At 37.4% G+C, this 22812-nt stretch overlaps 1 protein-coding gene across 3 annotated transcripts; it reads right to left on the reverse strand.

The window, feature by feature from the left end:
- Positions 1 to 597: 597 nt before the first annotated feature.
- zgc:162879 (ras and EF-hand domain-containing protein) lies at positions 598 to 21589 on the reverse strand. 3 transcript variants are annotated; one of them, XM_038268718.1, is made up of 17 exons: positions 21021 to 21587; positions 18152 to 18304; positions 14516 to 14606; positions 13056 to 13151; positions 9219 to 9296; positions 8740 to 8855; positions 8590 to 8658; positions 6562 to 6643; positions 6354 to 6424; positions 6086 to 6275; positions 5892 to 5993; positions 3215 to 3359; positions 2935 to 3016; positions 2682 to 2796; positions 2489 to 2602; positions 2294 to 2370; positions 598 to 704 (listed from the first exon to the last, which is right to left on the reverse strand). In XM_038268718.1, the coding sequence occupies exons 1-17, from the start codon at positions 21320 to 21322 to the stop codon at positions 602 to 604; spliced, it is 1986 nt and encodes a 661-aa protein (XP_038124646.1). In that variant the 5' UTR covers positions 21323 to 21587; the 3' UTR covers positions 598 to 601. The 3 variants fall into 3 exon arrangements, with proteins under 3 accessions (XP_038124646.1, XP_038124647.1, XP_038124648.1); XM_038268719.1 differs by having other exon boundaries at positions 6086 to 6266; positions 21021 to 21585; XM_038268720.1 differs by lacking the exon at positions 8590 to 8658 and having other exon boundaries at positions 21021 to 21589.
- Positions 21590 to 22812: the final 1223 nt, after the last annotated feature.

The raw sequence follows: 22812 nt of genomic DNA on the forward strand, positions 1-22812 counted from the left end.
GGGGGGGGGGGGTTGTCTTTATTTCAGCAAAAAAAAAAAAAAATATATATATATATATATATATATATATATATATATATATATATATATATATATTTAAAGGGGTGTAAAGGGTACAATAGTACATAAATACATTTGATCAGTGCTCCAAAATTATCATAGGTTTAAGAAAAAAAGTAACTTCATCGTAAAATATTAAAAAAGATGTGTTATTCTTTAAATATAATCCCACAAAAAGGGATGAAACTCTGTTAGGACAAGCGTCCTGATAAAAAAGTTAAATGGAAAAAGAAACAGACATAAAAAAAAAAAAAGTCTGTTAAAATTATAAAATATATTTAAGCTGAATTTGACCTTGTTATCAATAATGCTCATCCATTTCCAAGTAAATACAAAATGTTATATATTTTTGGATAATTAGATGATTTCGGTTCAATATGTACATTTACAGTTTTCCTTCATTTTGACCAAAGAGTAACCCTTCATGAAACTATGTTTACAGTTTAGAGGTGACACAGATTAAATGTTTAAAAAAAAGACAAAAAAGGAGTGTGTTCTTTCTTTTTAAAAAAGCAGCTGTTGTCCGTTGTTTGGTTGTTTTTTACTGTCCACAGCAACCTTTGTAAGCCTTCTTTGAGAGAGTCTCATTCAGTTTGACCTGAGACTCCGATGGCCGTCTCAGTTTGCCATTTTTCTTTACTTCTCTGTAGAAAAGCAAATAAAGGGTCAGCGGTTCATCTTAAAAACTTGACATTTGTCCTAAAGATAAAATGTATATATTAATAGAAACTGAAATACATTTATGAAGGTTAAATACACACGGTTTAATATATTGTAAGTTTATATTTGTTCCTCTTAATTATTATAAATTGAAAAATTCTGTTTGGTGAAAAATGTCTTTATAATGGAGTAATAAAACTGATTTCTCAAAGAAATATAGCAAATAAAACGTATTGACAACTTTCACAAGGTAGGTAAGCTACCACAAGCCATTACTAATGAGGCTGGCAGTTCATAGAATGCTTCAACTTTTAGGATGGACTAAAATAAGTAAGGCTGATCAATGCCACAGCATGTCATAGCTGTCAAGTCTTAACATGATCTGCCTCTCCAAATGGAATTGTCGCAAGCATTGCAAGTCAAAATCTGATCACCCTATTCAGTTTGCAGTTGCTTGACACGTTTTTAGTTTTAATTTCTTGTGTCCTGAAATATAATTGATACTGGAACTTAAAGGGTTGGCAGTGGATGTCGTACCATTTCCTGTATGTTCAAATTAAGAACTTGACAAGTATGCCATGTTGCATTTTTACAATGATTCATGCAAAAGGAGGCCAAACCAAGCTTGGACACACTTTTAAGTAGGCTGATATTTTTGAATTAGAAAATAAGATCATCAGATGAAGCTAATGAAAAATGTTTCATGAGAAAACATGGATTTATTTTTACTTCCAAGTCATTGTTATTAAATAGAAATAGCAAAAGTATCAAATTCTCAAAGATTTTCATACTTAATCTATATACTGTAGAAAATCATTTTAACTCCTAGGCTACGTTCACGCTGCAGCCTGAAATGACCTAAATCTGATTTTTTTGGCCAATATCTGAACTGTATCTTATCTTTTCATAACAGTCTAAACTACTTTGATCTGATTTTTCTAATGCGACCCAGGCCACTTGGCTATGTGCTCCTAAATGAGACATGTATCTAATCTTTTCAAATGTGGCAAGTGTCTGTACGGCCAGGTCGCATTCAACATGTACAACATGTACGTCATTATAACTAGACAATGGTCACTATTCAGCAACCTGCTACATGGATGCGGGAGAAGAAACCAACAACCATGGCAGATTATATTGCAGAGTTCCATCAATGGAGAGAACATTTTTGATTTTGACAGCTCTCTTCAGGGCAAACTCAATGGGTCTTATCGGTACCATGTGATATTTGATATATAGATGCACTTCCGCTTTACCATCTTTCTTTACTTCCACAAACACTGACCGCGATCTCTACTTGTGATGTCATTGCGTCCACTACTGTGCATGGTGGACACTTCTGCTATATGAGAGCAGTTCAGACAGGAGATCACATAAATGAGTTCCATATATTTGGAAATGAGAACGACCACGCAAAGCAATCCGATTTCACAAGAAAATCAGAAATGAGCATTAAGGCCTGCAATGTGAACGTGGCTTCAGAAGATTGTCCAAATTTAATTTCTTTAATTCAATTAGAATTAGTAGTTATGCTCCTGTATGGCTCAAAAATATGAAAAAAAAAATTTCTTACCGTGCTAGATGAAGCACAGCCTCAACAATGTTCGTTCCTGCTTTGGCACTCGTTTCACAGAACAAGGCATCGTACCTCTGCCGAGCACAGGAAAAACAAAGCATTACCATCCCCATGTATGGTCTGTTTACTCCAACACCTCGAGCATGGACATATTTATAAAAACTTTCACCACCAGCTGAAAGCAACACCTACTTTGGCAAGCTTTTCTCCTTCTGAGCTGCTAACACAGCATTCTGCAGGAAGTTGATCCCGTAGATCCACTTTATTTCCAACAACACATAAGGGGATTTTCTCATCAGCGGACTCCTTCAGAAAAATATAGGGAGAGACATGGTATTACAACTATACGTGGTATTTATTTATTTCTCATTAGCAGCGATGTTACCTGAATCTGATCCACCCACTCCCTGATGTTTAGAAAGCTCCTCTCTGAAGAAATATCATAAAGCAGCAGAACTCCTTGAGCTTTACGGAAAAAGGTCCTTCCAATGCTACGGAACCTAGAGTCAAAGGAAAAAAATCATCCCTTTTTTGAGCATTGTCAATTTTCCATTTGAGTCAGTGTTTACACTAAACTGGTGCTCCATTTTTCCATGTTGCTACTTTCTTGCTAAATGTCTTTCTAGGAAGACATATACCTCTCCTGACCAGCTGTGTCCCAGATTTCCAGGTTCATCATCTCTCCATCCACATGCATCCTCTTCATCTGGAAATCAATACCTGGGAGCAAAAACAATCATTTTAAATAACCTAGAATCAAATAGATAAATTTTCTAAATAAGCTGTTGCGAATTTTGCCTGTTAAGTTGTTCAACTCTATATTGACTCCATTTTAAGACCTTCACATTTTATTTTTGAGTGGAATCCACCTGTAAGTGAGGAACAACACCTTTAGGCGACATGTTTACTGTTACCCACCCAGTGTGGTCTGAATGTTGGCTCTAAATTCATTGAGCGTCAGCCGCAACAGAAAGCTGGACTTTCCAGCTCCTGCATCTCCTGCTAAAACAAGACAGCAACTCGGTAAAGGTTCCTCTGGCACTTTGATGTTGTCTTCGGGCTCCTGAAAGGAACATCACAAAACAAATGATGACATTACTATGAGTTAGAATAACATACTGTATGTAGGAATTCTATGAGATTGGCAGTTTGTAGCACTGTTGCGTTGCAGCAAGAAGGTTTTTGGTTCAATTTCCGGCAAGGGGTCTTTCTGCATAGGGTTTGGTGTTCTCCCTGTGCATGTGTAGGTTCTCTCCAGGTACTCAAGCTTCCTCCCACAGTCCAAAAATGATTGTTAGGTTAATTGGCTTCTCTAAATTGTCCTTATGTGAGAGTGTGTGTGTGCATGGTTGTATGTCTATGTGTCTCTCTGTTGCCCTGCTACAGACTGGCGGCAGTCTATGTACGAGAAGAGGGGTCCAGGGTTTACCCTGCTTCACGCACATAGACTGTAGGAGTTAGGCACCAGCCCCACCGCACCCCTGACTGAAAAAGTGGGAGATGGATATTATTTCCTTCTCATTTCTGTCATTAGACTATGTAAATTTGCTAGCCTGCTGCCGCAAGCGGGATACTTCTTTTCTCTGTGACCACTAGCTTGCTTGACGTTGCCTTGACAATTTAACTTCTGTGAACTTGTGTTGATTAGGCCTCAAAATAATTTAATTAAAATCCAAATACATGAAATAGTAAAATAAAAGGCAAAATACTTTGCACAAATTTATAAACTGTGCAAAGTATTTTTATTGCATTTATTAAAAATTTCCCTCTTGCCACTAAAACTCCCAATTCCCGCGGCCATGGTGTTGGGTGATTATAACATAGGACTGGACTAAATATCATGCAGATTGATAATGACAGACAATGAGAAATCTTCGCTCATGATGCTGATCAAAAATAAAATTAAAGGGATTGTTTTCATCTTTATTATTAACCTGGCAAGCCAGATGGTTTAAATTCAGTAGGGTTTAGCTCTACACATTACAAAACCTGAGACTATTGAATCCGTTTAAGAAAGGAGTGTCATTCAGCAGAACCTTCCAGAATGACTGGGTGAGGTGACACCTAGTGCCGGTCTAACCAAGTTTAAGCTTAGCCATTCAAAGTAAGAAATGGAAATATCACCAGAAACCACAAGGAAACGTACAACTCACACTTTTATGGTCTTGCTGTTTTTCTTTCAAAGAGGAAAACATGGATTCTGGCAAAACAGATGTGATAGCAGCAGCCGGTGGGTGTACACGTTTAGTTTTGTTTCAGCTGTGAGTTCAGTACCTCATGCTTTTGTCACAGCCATATGTCCCATCTTAACCAATAGTACCGTAATGTGACTGGCTGACACGTTTTGGGTTGGCTTAAGTCAGAGCAGTGGTAGATGTACTCTAGTATGTTGTGAATTGAACCATATAATTAAACACATGAACGTAACCTAACCTAAACTTTCAATGCAGTAACATAAGCTTAAACTGGATATTTTAGACATTATAACGACACCATATCCTTTTAAATAAATTCTCCTCTTTAAGTTGTATATTCATTACTTTTTCAGCTTTATAAGAGATAAAATCATGATTTTCTGTTTTCATAGTTAACAAATATAATGTGACAACAAATATTTATTTTAGTCACAGGGCTGTGTAGCAGGATAGCTAGAGGGATAAGAGTCCCCAAAGCTTTTTATTAGGGAGCTGCAGAATACTGTGGCATCTTAGGGTCACCAGGTCCCCATTACAACCAGCAGGTGTTACCTAGATGCCATTTGGCATCTTAGAAGGCCTGAAAGGAAAATCACTTTTCTGTTCTACCTTTAAAACTGCACACATGTGGTTTTAATAAACTTTACTGGGATCCTATACTTTGAGATGCTACTATGTGAGAGATTCCATTCCAGGTGCGTTCGTCTTTAGTCCGCAGACCTCAATCTTAGCTGTGTTTCCCTCTGTATGCTCCAGCATTGTGAATTCCTAAAGAAAGTATTGTTAGGGGTCCTAATAATAGTGCTACCCAAAGTTTTATCCAAAAAAACATTTTGTTTTTTTATATGGAATCAAATGTACTCTAATCAAAGTTTGTATTATACCTAATAATTCAGTGTGAGATTATAATCCTAAAATGAAATCTTTATTTATTTCAGGGCTGCAACTCAAAACAATTGCTGATTGATTAATCTGTTGATTCTTTTTTCAATTAATAATCAGATGGCTAAAGGTTCATTGAAGACGATTTTACATAGAATTTAAACTAAATGAAGCTAAAACTGTGCCCTTTGATAACTTCGGGATAGAGCATATCAATAGACAAAAAGGGTTTCTCATCTTGAAAACAAAACAATATATATATTTTTTAAACTTTTAGAATAGTAACTGCTCTTAGTGGGTTGCTCTTTCAGCTAAAGGCATGTCTCAGGGCCTCTATTAGCAAGTTAACTATTAATCAATTACTAAATTAGTGTTTCAATATTCAATTAAACATGATCAATTCCATTAATGTATTCAGCCCTAATTTATTTAACAGATGTGAATCTCAACATTTTTTTCTGCATCTTTATAATTGCCTGCTTGTAAAATATAGCGTACCACGATCCAAGCTGACTTACCTTTGTTGGAAAGGCAGATATGCGTCTTCGCATGGATGAAGCGGTGGAGCTGGTTTTGCTGGGAGCCAACGACACTGTAGCCTCAGATTTGACCTCTGATATCTGGAGCCAAAATAAATCAAATTTTTAAGTTCTGTCAAAGCAAACTGCCTTTCTGTTTTAAATGTATCCTGCCCCGTTTTTATCCACCTCACCTCCACATCCGATGGGACACAAGAATAGCTGAGATGGACAGTTTCCACAGAGCTCCTGCTGTCGTCACTATCATAGTCACTGGCTGAGCTCTCTGCTGTGTCCATTGGTATGGACAAGCCACTGTCTAGGTACCTTTCAGCCCAGGTTGATACATGGAGGAGGCTGGGATCAAGCTCGGACCTGTCCACACATAAGATCGCATTACAACTCACCTAAAGATCAATCTGAGGAATCACATAAATGAGAAGAAATGAGAGCTGCATCTACCTGCCATGATTGAGCGTGCTCTGTCGAAGAGGTTTTATTCTCCTGGCGGGGATTTCATCTTGAGGAGAACGCTGTTGTGTGGTTTAGAAGTGACATGGAGGAAACATTTTAATCTTGAAGCTCTGATATCTTTCAGTTTTTTTTTTTTTTTTTATGAAACAAATCCAGCAGATATGAGGAAACATAGCTGAGCAAACAAGGATCTTACCCTCCTTTTAGCTGAAACCACTTGACCAGCTAATGCTGAGCGCAGGCCATCATTACTGTCATACAGCTTCTTGTTCATTTCCCTGTTAATGTGATTAAGAAAACAAAATAGCACATAATTAACCATCGTACAACTACGGTAAGCATAAAAAAAAAACAATGCCAAAAGAGTTAATCTCTTCCTCATTCCTTCATTTCTGTTCTTTTTATCTTGCTTATAATGAGCCACCATCTCTCTGTTTAGTCTGGTCAATCACTGCTCACAAGGAACACTTTGAAAGTTATTTTGTTTAAATAGCTAGGATTTTTTTTTACCTTGCAGATTTTCAGTAACATGATAAAGATGTTTGTATTTAGAGCATGTTTTGTTTTCTTTGCTTTTTCAAACAGTTGTCTTAACAACCCAAAGCTCAGTGGGATTCATCAAAACTTCTCTTTAATGGAATATACATCATAAATTGCCTGTTTCTGCTTTCTGACCCAGCTTTCCACATAATCTTTATTGTAGAAATGGGCTTCATCAAAATATCAGATGGTAAAATGTTGGTGTTTGTTATTGATCTAGAAAGATGGAGAGATTGTGATATCATCCATAAGGCACATTCTATATCGGCCTCCGCTTTTTAAGATCTGTCTTCAATTTACCTGGCTAATTTTATTGTTATTTTAACCCTTATTTTGTTAATTTTTGGTTTTTGTTTTGGGCAAACGGTATTTGCACAAAGAGCGTGGTATTATCTTGAAAACTATTATTTCATGTGAAAGGTTACATTACATGATTTTACTTTTTAAAAATGACATCTTAAAATTGTTTTGTTTTTTTGTCAAGTTGCACATCTCTTATTTATAAGAAACAAAACAAAAACATTTCTACTAATATTTACTTGCCAGAGACTTTAGGGGCATTCAAATTTTTCACATTATACAAAACTCAATTCAAAACAGAGCTAAATGACATAGTTAACAAGTTTGTTCAGAAGAAGCAAAAGAAGCATAACTACAAAAGTGGTATAATTGACTGTGTGATGCAAAGCCTTTCTGTTTGTTAGGACACACCTCAACCTCCAGACCAACAAAAACAACAGAGAACACTTTATACTGTATTCTATTTTATTGTACTGACTCAAAGTCCACTATGCTGCCCAATAGTTTTTTTATTGTTCTTCCTTTCTGGCAGCTCAAACTGTGAGATTTGTCTCTGCTGATTAATTGTAATACTTCTCGAAAACAGCTTCAGCCAGAACAGATCAAGAGCTTCACCAGTTGCCAGTGGTGCTCCCCATGGTAGTGTTTTAGGCACCCTTTTTGTTTTTACCATATTTTACCTCTTTATCACATTTTTAGAAACAGGTTTTTGTTCGTTTGCAAAAAATAATAATAAATCCTCTCTGCATACCATAAAAGTATCTTCATTCTTGGACTTGGTAGGAAAAATGAATTATTATTAATTATTTTTCTTCTGACTTTTTAAAAAATTCCATAGCAACAAACATTCTCAATGGTAGGACCTCAATCAATTTCAATCAAATTTAGAGTTTTCTTGCCCTGTTTTATAGTATCCTCGATTTATAAAAATCCCATCCCATTAAGGTAACAACACAGCCCTACTTGTAGATTACTTGGTTACATCCAAAACTCAATAATACTATTGTAGCTCTTTTATCACAACAGACTTAAGCTTGTAAAGAAAACATCAGGCTGGGCCAGAATTGTGTATATTATTTTGGTCCAACAACTACTTTGCGGGCAACAAATGGAGGACTGTATAAAACGACATATTTTCACTCCTTTACAGACTCTAGTTCTCCTTTTCTGTCACTCTGCCACCTCCTCACCTCTAATTCCATCAGTGTTGCTCATGTTTGATTTTCTACTGCTGATCTTTTTTACTTTCAGGCTGACTTTAGAATCTTTGCTTCTTTAAATATTCCTTTATATATTGAGACTGTAAGATAATAATAATCCCTGAAATAAATGCCTTCTTAATTTAATCTTCCAAAACAGAAAAACTTATTTAGTGTGGACTTACTGTAGGATCTGAATCTGATTGGAGTATGACTGATATTCCATCATCATCTTCTTTAACCCTTCCATTTCTCTGTAAAAATTACAATCTTTTAAAAAATTCGGATAGATGATAGATCACAAAATACTAACTGGGCCAGAAGAGATCTTCTACCTTTCATGTTGGGCTTTCTGGTCTGCATATATGTTTTTTAGCTTGTCCAGCTCAGAGTGAAGTACAGCCACGTTTGTCTGGTTTTTAATCAGAGAACTTCGCAGCTGCTCATTTTCCTGCAAAAAGACAAAGTTTAACACCATTCAACTGAACCTACACTGCAAAAATGATCTAGAAATAAGTAAAAATTTCTTGAATCAAGTGTATATACCCTTAATTTTATCAAATGGGATGATTTGCCAATGGAATAAGTATTTTTACTCTTGAAATAAGATAATTAGATAATATGCACTTGTATAAGACAAAGCAATAGTTTTTTTCTTATTTTAAATATAAATCGTCTTGTTCCATTTGCAAAATGTCCCACTTACCTCTTCAATTCAAGAATAAATTCACTTGTTTTAAGAAAAATTACTTATTTAGATTTACATTTTTTGCAGTGTATATATATGACTGATCTCAAGTCTGATGTTCCTTACCTGTAGGAGATCGCTTATCCGTCTGTTCAGTCGGATCATCTCCTCTTTTGACTGGTTTAGTTCAGAGCTTTCCTTGTTCTTCAAACAAAGCCAGATGAACATTTTGTTAAAACTATTTAATTAAATCAGCAGTTCTGTTTTTTAGTCTGCACCAATTTTGGTTTTCTGAACCCTCACAAGTTATCATCCCATTATTTTGAAAACAGAATGTCATTTTGGCTGAATAGGTGGCTGTCATTTTGACCAAATCACCTATTCTGCTGCAACCATTATACAAATTATGATATTTTTTTCTGGCTTAAGAAACTGTTTTACCAAATCAGTGACATATAAATCACTTATGGTGATTAATTCTGTGCAACTAGTCTGCTCCAAACCAGACTAACAGTCAGGTTTAGTTAATCCTGGTGCTGTATTGGTTCAGTTAGCATTACGCTAAAAAGAAACCAATAACTTTTTATCAGGAATTCTGTATTCTTACATGTGTGTTTAGATTTTTTTTTTTTTCATCAATTATTTTGACATTCTAGTGGTCTATTCCATTACGATTAGGTACCATTACTTGCACTACATCTAGCAAGATAAAGTCATATAAATAAAAGTTTGGTATCAATGCTTAGACATTTCCTCAATCCCTTTTAATTGAGCAGCCCACACAGTCTTCACCTCAGTGTTAGCAGCCAATAGTCAGTAATCCTGGTTCAAAGCAGGACAAGCCGTTTACTGTCAACTGTCGCCATCTACAGGACCAAAGCAGCAATTGCTTCCACAAAGGGATGCTTTATTAAAATACATCCAGATTGATTATTTTATGTACAGAGCCATTTCAAACAAAGTGTATGTTGGCTCCAATACAGCAAAAAGGGAAAAAAAAAGAAGAAAAAAAAAAAAATAAATAAAAAAAAATTGCTGTTGTGTGTTGGTTTCATACTGGCTACAGAACACACTTCTTCCTTAAATACCTGAAGCTATTCACAATCAAATTATCACATGAACCGGACAACATTCTGCCATCTTGCAGCCACATATTTATATTTAGTGGGTTTTCATGGTGACAAATGACTAAACGAGCTGCAAAAACATATGTGATGAAAACACTCTAGCAAAAAAAGAAAAATAAAGCAAACAAAAAAGAAATGAGCTGTGAACAGTTAAAAACGTTCCACAAATGGCAAAATGAGCTGCAAACACAGTTTTGATGACTGAAATAAAGACCTCACAGGCCTCCTCCTGGACAGTGTGCAGTTTGCTTATACTGTAGATCAGGAGTCATATTAATCAGATTTCTTAAAGGGCTTTTTTACTCCTAAGTACTAAGATTTACTCCTACTCTCAAACATTACAAAAGCTATTTATGAACTTTCCCAAAACCAAGAATCACTCTTACTCCTCCAAATATCAAAGAGACCTCCTGAGGTGTCTAAAATGGGTAGGAGTTGCCACTAGAGGATGGTATTGACAAAAGAGAGATGTGCAATTCCTGGGAGCGGAAGACCTTTAGGCTTTGATGGCATACAGCTGATCAAACGGTATTGTTTGAACAGAGCGGGTATAATTTATGAAGTTATGAACTTAATAAGGGTCATTATCACATCAGTAACCATGTGCAGCAGAGCTTCAGGCTCGAACTAAAAGCAGTTCCAGTGCTCTAGCAGGTAATGGAATATGAACTATATCTCTATTACAGTTTCTCACAAAACAACATCTGAAAACATCATTTAGGAGGAAATAAACTGGAGGCCATTGTCACTTAAGGGCGGCCACAGGATTATCTAATGGCTGTGCAATAATAAATAGTGGCTATGAGATAAGCAAGTCATAACCGTGTGTTACAAATGCATGGAAATTACATAAATAATTGGTGGCCTGTCGGCACAAATGCATGAACTTACAGCATGTCCGTATGTTGTCCAATATCACCTAAGCTTATTTTAGATTTTTCTTTTTTTTAATAGTCTTGAATGTGACTAAAACTTCCCAGATCACTCATATTCCAAAGTTAAACTCATAAAGGAGCCTCATGATGAAAAATCATGAACAACTCTGCTGTGTTTTTGGCGATGCACATCAACAGTTCTGGAAAAACCTCATAATCTAATAAAAGCTTTTTTGAAATATTGAGCTTTTTATCTTGATTTAGGTGTTTTCAATTGGTCTGCCAGATTTTATTCCAATATTTAAGTTGTGCAATACTGGTGATAAAGCTGGGCCATGCCAGCCAACAATAAGCAGTTCCGTTAAGCAAATGGTCAATTCAAAGACATCATCTAAGTCCTACACTTTTTTAAAAGTGTGAGTGACACATTTGATAAATAACTTTTAATTCCCGCATTTAACTTGGAAATATTGTGTTCTTAAGTCCACACTTAAGAGTCATCTTAGGAATAATTCTCAGAAGTTTGATAAATATGGTCCCTGGACTTCCCACAGCTTTCAGCTTAGCCTTTAACACCATCGACCTAGACAACGCCAACCAGATATGCAAACGGCTCCATGTGCCAATCTTAAGCTGGCCATACACTGTGCAATATTTTCAACCGTTGCATGCAGCTACAGCTGAAACTGTATGACAAAAACTCAGGGTTTAAACGTTCACAGCTCTTGATGCATGTTCTCACACTTTGCTGCCCGACGCTCTGATGCAACCTACCTGCTCACACTGTAAGTCCAAAAACCAAATGTGGGACTCAGCGCAAAGAGATGGCACATGTTTGATTTTCTCCCGACCTTACGATTCCTCATAGGTAGGTGGTCGTGAGAGGCAAATCGCCCCTTGTATACTACACGATGCAGGACGCAAGAGGAGGCTGAAACTCGGCCTGATCGAAAAATTCTCACACGACTGGAGAATCGGCCCGAAAAGAGGTATTCATAGCCATTGCAAATTTACAACAATGAGTCCGAAAGGTCTGGAGTTTCAACTTTTATATTGCTCCTTGTCCAACACACCTGAATCAAATGGCATAATGATATCCGATTATGTGATTCAGCATCTTTTAAACAAATATGTCTTAAAGTTGCAGCATAAAGATTTCAGGCCTCAAGGACTTAAATTTGACAGCTTTGCACCAAACAAATGGCAGTAGCTCAGTGGACCAGTCTGTGAGACTCCTTTAGTTTGTTCTGATCTGGTAAAATTATAAGTCTATACAAAGTAAAGAGGTAGATCAGCTAGTCCACTGCTGCAGAGAGAATAACTAGAGCCCAAAAAAACAATGAATGAGATCACATGCCCTTGTCTTACACTTACTAAACAACATTAGTTTAATTTGATGCATATCAGATTCTTAGGATGGAACTTCTTTAGGATATGAGGTTGTGCTCACACTCAGACACTGTGTGCAGAAAGCCAAGCACAGGTTATGAATTAAGTACAACCTTTCCTCAAGGTGGTGGTTATAAACAGGATTATTTAGTCGCTGCTTTACTTATTCATCACTGCCTGCTCTGGTTAAGCCATAAAAAAAGATCAGGTAAGGTTCAGATTTCATCCAGGACTGTGCAGGTCAAGAATAAGGCAGCAATAATCTCTGCAATGCCTTCTAGGTATGTAGGTAGATGTGAATCCACATTATCTATGGATCGATATCTACAGTAAAATATCTAGTGCTAGTCTAATTCTCTCACTCCTGAGAAAGAAAGAACCGTCTGTACATCATTTCCTCTAGTAACAATAGGCAACATGTTTCAGACATGCATGTCAAATCCCTGTATATATTAAATATCTGCTGGATTTACTCAATAGATTTTCTTGGTGGACTGTTTTATCCCCTAGAAGTTAAAACATTTAAACAATTTTCCATAGAAACAGGCATGCATGTTCAGAGGAAAACCTACCTTTAACAGTTGATCAGCTGTGGCATGCAGGTCTGCAACCTCATTGTTGTGCTTCCTCTGCATGGTTGCTATGATTCCTTCCATTTTCTTTTGCTCCTGCAAACATGACACCAGCGCAGTCAGAGGTGCATAGTGGCCAAGAGCTTGAAGTGGGGCTTTCATCAGACGTTACAGAGCCTCTTTGTGAGAAAGACCCATAACCTGCTGTTTTAGCCTGCAACACAAATACAGTGGAATCCGCTCATACTGTAGTGGTTACGAAACGGATTTACTGAATTTTAATCACAGTACCATGCAAGTTTAATTACAGTATACTGCGCTGTGCGCAGACATAGCTCTGGTAGCCTACGTAACTTATTATGTGCTGTTTGTTCGGCTCTGCTGTGCCACCGGTGCAATTTTTTAACAAGTCTGAAAAAGTATGTTTGAAACAAATGCTTAATCACAGCACAGTACTGCACGGCGGATAACTCTGATAGTCTACAGTAGGCCTACAGTATGTAACTTATTCTGGGAGTCGGCTCTGCTGTGACGCCGGTGCATTTTTTTTAACATGTCTGAAAAGTTTGAAACAAATGTTTAATCAGCACAGCACTGTACTGCACAGTGTGCCGACATAACTCTGATAGCCTACAGTAGGCCTATGTAAGTTATTCTGTGTGTCGGCTCTGCTGTGCTGTTGGTGCATTTTTTTAACATGTCTGAAAATAAAGTTTGAAACAAACATTTTCATAGAACAACAACATAGAAGATAACTGCATAAGCTACACAAAAATTTAAGCTAGCCTACTTCTGTTTTGTGTTGCGGATCGGCTGCCCACCATTAAGAAATCACTTAACATATCTATCCATGGTTCCCTGGATCAGAGTGTTGTCCAACACCGAGTATACTTCTTTTTCAAAATGATGTAAAACGTCAAAGTTTTTCAAACCAACATGCAGGAGACCAGTCTTCAAAATGCAAACTGCATTCCTCATCTCAGCTCTGGAAGGGACAACAGTCTCCACTTCTTCATCCTCCTCCCCCTCCTCGCTGCGCGCAGCACTGGTACACGCACCAAAGCGCTCTTGTACCTCCGAGATGTACGCGTAATTTTAAAATTATTTTTGCACATGTATGCATTCATAAAATGGCCAAAACTATAAGCGGATTTCTTGATTACTATAACAAATTGTTTAAAGAGCATTTGTATAGAAATGATTCTTTCCCAAGTCTTTTGATCTATATAAGCGGTTGATTACTACTGTATATCCGTGAACACTATAAGCGGATTCCACTGTACTTAGGCAACCCAGGTAGAAATAAACTATTAATATCAGTTGAAATTCTTATGCACTATAAATACTATACATATACATTCCAGTTATATGTTTTCTTATAATATATCCTTTTGTGACTGATATTATTATTTCTCTGTTAAAGATGAATCAAAGAACAAGTTAGTTTGTATGGTACTCACCTCGTCTCTCACCCGCTCCTCTGCTCGGGAAAGGTGTTGCTGAATATCATCTTCCATCTCTGCAAGCTGACTGGTATTTATCTCTTCAGCTCTGTTTTAACAGAATGGAAAACTCAGGTTTGAACAGCAACCTCAAATCTATCCAACCAAAACAGTTCATCCAGCAAACGTCCAAGAAAAGAAGAATCCAGGTTACTTTCATTCATATGCAAGATCCAAAACTCCAGCCTTGATGACTACTCACTACTACTCACACAGACCAAGCTGATCTGAGGGAAAGTTTTGTTAAGATTTACTGATTGTTTCCTGAACACGCTCATCAGTTCACATTGCTGATCAATTCCCAGACATCACTTAAACACAATGAGGAGACATGCTCAGTTTCTAAAAATATAAATAAAACAACTGGGTGGGGCAGCATATTTAAAGGTTCCTACTTCCTTATGCGAAGGAATGCAACTTGTCTTTTGCAGCGCACTTGCTCAACCAGAGAGAGAGCTCATCCAGTAGGCAAAAGGTTCTGAGTTGTTATCACATCTACTGCTCTAACCTCTCTGCACAATCCTCACCTTCTGGCATAGAATGGTCAGAAATTCAGTGATGTTCACTGCTTCCCCATACCAACTTTGCAAAATAAAAAAACTACTTAAAACAAGGGCTGTTTGATTGCAATCAAACAAATCTGTTTGTTCCCAGACAAAAGACTGAATCTCATGTTGTTGTGGTGCTACTGTTGAAACAGGCAGCAAAAAAAAAATGATTTCTAAAGCTGGATAAACACCTTTCTGTAACTTTAGTCCATAATGACTAATCATGCTACAAGCAAACCTTTCTATGAAAAAAAACAAAAACACTACAAATGGTAGAGACCAGCAGCTCCAACAAGCTCCTGATAATGAAAATATTATAAGGTGAGGAGAAGGAGAACAGAGGTATTCATAGCCCTTGCAAATTTACAATTTTTAACTTGATTTTTTTCATTGGAGCAAGAAAGCCTTGGGTTCATATGACGGCCGTGGGTTTCTCTAAACAGAGGGTGCATGCTCTCACCCTGCATGTGTGGGTTCTCTCTGATTACTGCAGTTTCCTCCCACAGTCCAAAAACATGCCTGTTAGGGTAATTGGTTAGTCGAAAATGGCCTATTATTAAACAATAGACTGCTTTTAGTAGCTGGAAGTTGCAGCAATGAATGTTTCCAAACCAGCACGTAAAGCCTCCTTCCACAAACGTAAGCATAGCCTTAAAAAAAATGCCTACAAAGATATCATCTGTTATTGCAGTAGCATAAACCCACACTGAAATGTTCTAAAAAATAAATAAATAAGAAAAGAAATAAAACATTTAAATCAGTTTACATTGATTATGTAGAGAGAAAAAAAACTAATCTGAACCGTTTTGAAAAATGTAATGGTCTTAAGATTTTTCTATTCTATTTATATGAATATAAAGACGCACTGCAATATGCTCTTTAAGTTGACTAGAATAACATTTAAGTTTTATTTGAGATGGTCTAAAAAAGTGGTTATTCATTCAAGCAAGGTGAATGCTCTATAAACTAAAGTATGGCTACAAGAAATTATAGACTCACAAGCTTTCAAAAATATATATTAAAATCCATAACTTTTAAAATAACTGTAAAAAAATCCATAACTCCTGGAACAAACACAGGTAGACAGAGGTAAAGATTGTTCTTACACCCTGATGTTAAGAACATGAAGAAAAAAAAAACATCTTTGAATCTTACTGTTAGAGAACTTAAAAGGAGGGGGTCAAAATGAGGACGCACTACATAATTTTTCCAGTCCTCAAAGAAAAATAGAATTATTTTTTTTTACATGTTTGTTAAAGTGCAACTAAAGTCTCACGCAGAAGCAGATTCCAGTCTTACTCGCTTCTCATACCAGACTTTTCATACTTTTTTGCGAACTGCGCAGAACCAGTGTAGAGAGATACAGGGAGATTTTTCCTGTCTGAGATTTAGGGTAAAATCAGACAATATTGAAAACTAAAAATAAGGGGCACTAAATAGCAATGTTTTGCACATGCGATAGTTGATTGTGCTGTCCCTGAAAAAGAAAGATTACGGAGCAGATTTTTAGATGTGCAAACTGGTTTATTTCTGCCCCTTTAAAATGAGCAGAATGTGCTTTCTACAGGCAATATGGAAGTTGCTGTCAAAGAAAGATGAGAAACTAATCCATATAGTTGCATGTTATACCAATAATCATCCAAATAAAAACATTTTATATCAGTGGTGGGTGGTGCATCTGGCTAGGCCTTCAGGGGGCTTCTCCCAAATTAAATTCTTAACATCACAAATTTCATACTTTAATGAAAGAAACTATCAATACTATACAAATATACAATGTAATGATAAGATAGAGCATACAAACAAAACATATCATACCAGGGATCCATGTTTTGCTCTAACTAGCCAATCAGAGGAGAGAAAATGCTGATATCAGGTAAGCCCGCTAGCTGGAAGTGTGGGGCAAATCTGAAATCCAATTTTTTTAAAGAAACCGTCCCTCATTAATACTGTTAAGATAACAACAGCCTTCCCTAATGATTCTGAAGGCCCTGGGAAGATTTGATTGACATAGCAATGCACACAGCCTGAAGTCTGATTGGACAAAAACTCTAGCAAAAAAGACAAAAACTCAGCCAAGAGAAATGCTATGGAATTAGGAAAAACGATTGTTTGGAATAAGTAATCCCATTGCATGGAAGAAAATTAAAGTTTAGGTTGTGAATGTGGATCAGTGCTTTTGATGATTATAGGCCAGCAGAAAAGACTTCGAAAGCCCTGACTGTTCACCACTGTTTTATATCATTTATAGTGCACGTCATATAAGTAGCCTATTTCAAAAGGCTAAAGAACAAAATGATAAAATGATAAAAAAAAAAAAAAAAAAATGTATGTAAAAAAAAAAAAAAAAAAAAGATAAGGGCACTCTCCTTGTGGGTCAAAAAAAATGAACTATTGTGCATACATGCATGTCACAAACCGAAGCGTATCTCAGGAAAAAAGATGTGGTAAGTCCATAGAGTGAAACTAACAACATAAATCTGAGATCTGAGACTTACCTGAATATTCCAAAGAATAATTATTGGAGCTCTCAATAAGATAAATACGAAGCAGCAGAAGCTTTAGTTGAACATAATGATGATGAACCAGCTGACAGATGGCACAGTAAACTGCACCCAAGCTCAGTGACAGTTCTGTCTGTTCGGAATCAAAAGCTTTGTTATTTACGATCACCAGGAAGCAAAAACAAATTCCATTATAATCCCAGTTAATCTTGGGAAACATTTACTATGTCATTTATTAACAACTGTTGAATTAAGCATGGTAAAAAAATAATCTATCATTAGAAAAGACGGTATAAATAATTAAACAGAACAAACAGGACAAAATGGGTTGATATGGAGCCACCATTTATGACAATTATTTTCTGTTTTAACATGAAGGTAAAACCTTTTACTTATGGTCAGACTAAATTAAGCTTTTATAAGCAATATTTGGAGGATCGGGTGATCTGAACAGGACTTTATTGGCCTCAAAGAATGTTATTATGATTAAAAGCAAATTGGTTGTCACTTTTTAAAACAAATACTTGTGTTATTTTTCTTACCGCTTCAAAGATGTCTCCAACTGTTCACACTTTAGTTTGTTTTCCAGGCTTAAACTGAGAAGAGATCGGATGATTTCCTCATACTCCTTGAGAAGAGTGGTGTTTGCAGAGGAGTGAATGACCTGGTAAAGGTCAGCCAGCTGCTCCCTGAGGCTAAATAATAGAAAAAAAACTTATAGCCGACAACAAATAGGCAAAGGCAACCAAATGCTCAACAAACTGAAAAAGCTGGGCAAAAAACAAATGATTGGTGACATCTGTGACATCATCCTATAGAGAGACACCAGCTGTGCTGCTTCCATCAACACCCTTGTTTATAGATGCTGGAGATCTGCCTGTTTTCCAGTGTAGTCCTGTTTCTCTGACCGTGACTGGCTGGATGTGCTCTCTTCATCCTCTGACATGGGTGTTGGCTCGGAGCTTGTCTGCCTAGCTGTGTGTTTCCTGAACGGGGCCGCCTTTTACAGCTGCTTTTTGTACCTCTGCTTCTGTCTCCTTGAACCCCAGTCGGCCTCAGCAGATGGCCGCTCACACTGAGCCTGGTTCTGCTGGAGGTTTCTTCCTGTTAAAAGGGAGTTTTTCCTCTCCACTGTCGCTACAAGCATGCTTAGTGTGAGGGATTGTATTTGAGTCAATGAGTCGATGCAATCACCTAATTTTCCCTTAGATAGAAAAACTTTGAATCAATTTGACTGTATAATCTGATCGAACTGTAAAGTCCCTTGAGATGACGTGTTGTGAATTGGCGCTCTATAAATAAACTGAATTGAAATTGAATTGAATTTAATAAAGAGCCAGGTGAAAAGGTACATAGATCTTTGAATATTTCTTTCTCATAGTTGTCGTTTCTATCTATTTAAATATGATGTAAATGTTTCCTTGAATTGTCATTAAAACTTGATCTCTCTTTCCTTTAAATATTTTAACATTTTAGTTAGCATATACATTCAATTTAGGTCTGGATTGGTATGGCATTGCAAGGCAATTACGTAGGTTCTCTCTGTATTTTTATTTTTTTTTATATCAAAACCCTGTGAATTTAAATCGACTTTGACCCCTGAGCAGCAGTAAGTGAGGGGTAAATTGAAGAAATAAAACCAAAATTCCCAAAGTAGAAAGAATATTAAAAGAATAATTTTTGTTCTTTGCTTTTTTAGAGTAATGGAAATTGTATTGATCCGTGTGTAATGCATAATTCATAGCGGATCAGGAAGTGTTTGCTTTGGGATGGAAACGTTGTATGTCAAACGATTCCTTTACTTTAAATTTTGTAAGCTTGTCTGTCTGACTATTTTACTCTGTTTGGTGGTGACAAGGATGCAGAGTGCAATCTAACCTTTTATTTTAGCTATAAAAACTCATCATCTCCTTAAGTTTTCATCTATATAGAGGGCATTCAGCAGTTTTGCATGGCAGGCCATGATGAAATAACATCACTGGATGAAAAACACTTCAAAGCGAAGCTGCCTCTCTTGTCTGGGTTCCATCTATTTCATGATGTCGCTGTTTTAAGACAATTCTGCTGTCTGAACAAAGTTGCTGTACAGATAAGCAGCTAAAAGAGGGCGTTTCTAAAAGTGGCAGTTTCTTTACAACATAGGCTCAGTGTGGTGAAAATACAGTAGATGTTTCCTGGAGGGTGCAGCTTTACATAACCTCTGACTACTGGTTTTCACAGGACAGGGAGAGGCTGTCTCTCAGAAAAGACAATTCATGAGGATCACTCACACATCCATGAAGAAAGCAAAACAGCACTTTGTCCATGATTTTGATAAACAGCATTATAACAGAGCTAAAAGGTCAAAAGGGTTGATTTCCCATGATATAGGCTCTTTAACATTTGTTTGAGAGCAACCAGAAGCATTGTTTAGAAGCATGGCTAACAGCACCTCGTGTCACTGTCACCAACCTAATGTTGGACCGTCCTAAACACAGACCTATATCACAGTTACCGTCCACTTTATTCAGACAAAGCTTAAAGCATGTCTGACAGTATATCAGGACAACTTTTTTCATATGATAATTTTAAATCTCTGTTTATGGAGTATCATAACTGTTTAACTTATTTTATTTACGGTATATAATTTTATATATATTATTTTCAGTAACCGAACACATTTAGTTTTTTTAATCAAAATATGTGATGCAGCTTCATAATCAATTGTTAAAATTAAGCATGCATCCCTCAAGTAAGGTTAAGGCTGTCTTTATACAAGAGGGAACTTAGGTTTTTATAGAGAACAGTTGCTTGACAATTGTTAGTCAATTGATCTTTTGAATTGAAACTTTGGATCAATTCATTAATTGATTAATTGCATCCTTAAATAGAACACAGCCTATGTAGATAATTTCACAGATCCAACATCAAAACAAGACAACATTATAGCACAACTGCATTAAAAAAAGATTAGCATCTATATATAAAACCATCCTCAAATGGAAGCATGGTGGTGGCAGCATTATGCGGTGGGGATGGAACACCTAGTACAAATTGTTGGGGCTAATTGCAACAAAATCTTCAAGATGCTGCAAATGACATGAGACTTAAAGCAAAGGCCTCAAACAAAGAGAAAAAATAATTACAGTGTCTCCAATTAAAATCTAATATAGGTTTGGCATTTTCTCACACTATGCAAATCTATGGCACCCTTCTCAAATTAGGAAAATATGCATATATGAGAACCAAGCATCGCTTCCCTTTCACTTCATTGTTACGCACGGCTTTGTCTCTCGCGTAAAACACAAAAAAACGTTACATTTTAAAGTTGTATCATGATCAAAAACATTAAAAAGTAAACAAAAACAAAAAAATGCAAAACAGGGTTACTAAGACGCAGCAGTGGATCCTGAAGGCGTTTAATGTGTTTACCTTTCAGGGAGGACAAACTCCTCATCTATCCTGTCCACAAACTCTTCCCACGGAGTTTGAGTTGCTCCAGCGCCAAATGACGCGAGGTTGAGAGTCTCCGAAACTTCCTGAAACCTTGAAGAAAACTGACAGTAGTCGATGTATCCGACCTCATCTGCTCCGAACTTCATGAACAGAGTTTGAAACTCTGTCTCTGGGACGCCGAGCTCCCTGCACACAGCTGTGAAGTCCTCATACTCGATTCTTCCGGACTTATTCACATCGCAAGCGGAAAACAGCCGCCTAAGGCTGAGTCGGTACATAGTTTCTGATAAAAACGCATTCAAATTTTTAGCGAATGGAAATGTTTGATAGGGTTACTCAGCTCAGGATGGAAACACTTCATCATAGGCATCTGCGGAAAAATAAAAGCTTTGTTCCTTTAAGGAGAAACGGATTGGTCCAGGTGTCGCCAGTGGGAGGCGAATCAATGGACCAAGGTGCCTCCTTTTACGCACGGCGGCGAGAGGAGCGGTGTTACAGTATGTGCAGTAGATCCAGAAAGAGATAGGAGGTGACGCTTACGTGTATTTACTCTGGTGTGTGGCGCATAGGGAGGTTTTATCACTGACAGATCATACATTTAACTTATTTTAGCAAATAATGCGTCACCATTGTGTAAACATACACTCACCGGCCACTTTATTAGGTACACCTGTCCAACTGCTCGTTAACACTTAATTTCTAAGCAGCAAATCACGTGACGGCAACTCAGTGCATTTAGGCATGTAGACATGGTCAAGACAATCTCCTGCAGTTCAAACCGAGCATCAGTATGGGGAAGAAAGGTGATTTGAGTGACTTTGAACGTGGCATGATTGTTGGTGCGAGAAGGGCTGGTCTGAGTATTTCAGAAACTGCTGATCTACTGGGATTTTCACTCACAACCATCTCTAGGATTTACAGAGATATGTCCGAAAAAGAAAAAACATCCAGTGAGCGGCAGTTCTGTGGGCGGAAATGCCTTGTTGATGCCAGAGGTCAGAGGAGAATGGCCAGACTGGTTCGAGCTGATAGAAGGGCAACAGTGACTCAAATAACCACCCGTTACAACCAAGGTGGGCAGAAGAGCATCTCTGAACGCACAGTACGTCGAACTTTGAGGCAGATGGGCTACAGCAGCAGAAGACCACACCGGGTGCCACTCCTTTCAGCTAAGAACAGGAAACTGAGGCTACAATTTGCACAAGCTCATCGAAATTGGATAATAGAAGATTGGAAAAACGTTGCCTGGTCTGATGAGTCTCGATTTCTGCTGCGACATTCGGATGGTAGGGTCAGAATTTGGCGTCTACAACATGAAAGCATGGATCCATCCTGCCTTGTATCAACGGTTCAGGCTGGTGGTGGTGGTGTCATGGTGTGGGGAATATTTTCTTGGCACTCTTTGGGCCCCTTGGTACCAATTGAGCATCGTTGCAACGCCACAGCCTACCTGAGTATTGTTGCTGACCATGTCCATCCCTTTATGACCACAATGTACCCAACTTCTGATGGCTACTTTCAGCAGGATAATGCGCCATGTCATAAAGCTGGAATCATCTCAGACTGGTTTCTTGAACATGACAATGAGTTCACTGTACTCAAATGGCCTCCACAGTCACCAGATCTCAATCCAATAGAGCATCTTTGGGATGTGGTGGAACGGGAGATTCGCATCATGGATGTGCAGCCGACAAATCTGCGGCAACTGTGTGATGCCATCGTGTCAATATGGACCAAACTCCCTGAGGAATGCTTCCAGCACCTTGTT

This window comes from Cyprinodon tularosa, unplaced genomic scaffold (assembly GCF_016077235.1).
Source record: "Cyprinodon tularosa strain WSP-4 unplaced genomic scaffold, ASM1607723v1 ctg71, whole genome shotgun sequence".
Taxonomy (NCBI): Eukaryota; Metazoa; Chordata; class Actinopteri; order Cyprinodontiformes; family Cyprinodontidae; genus Cyprinodon; species Cyprinodon tularosa.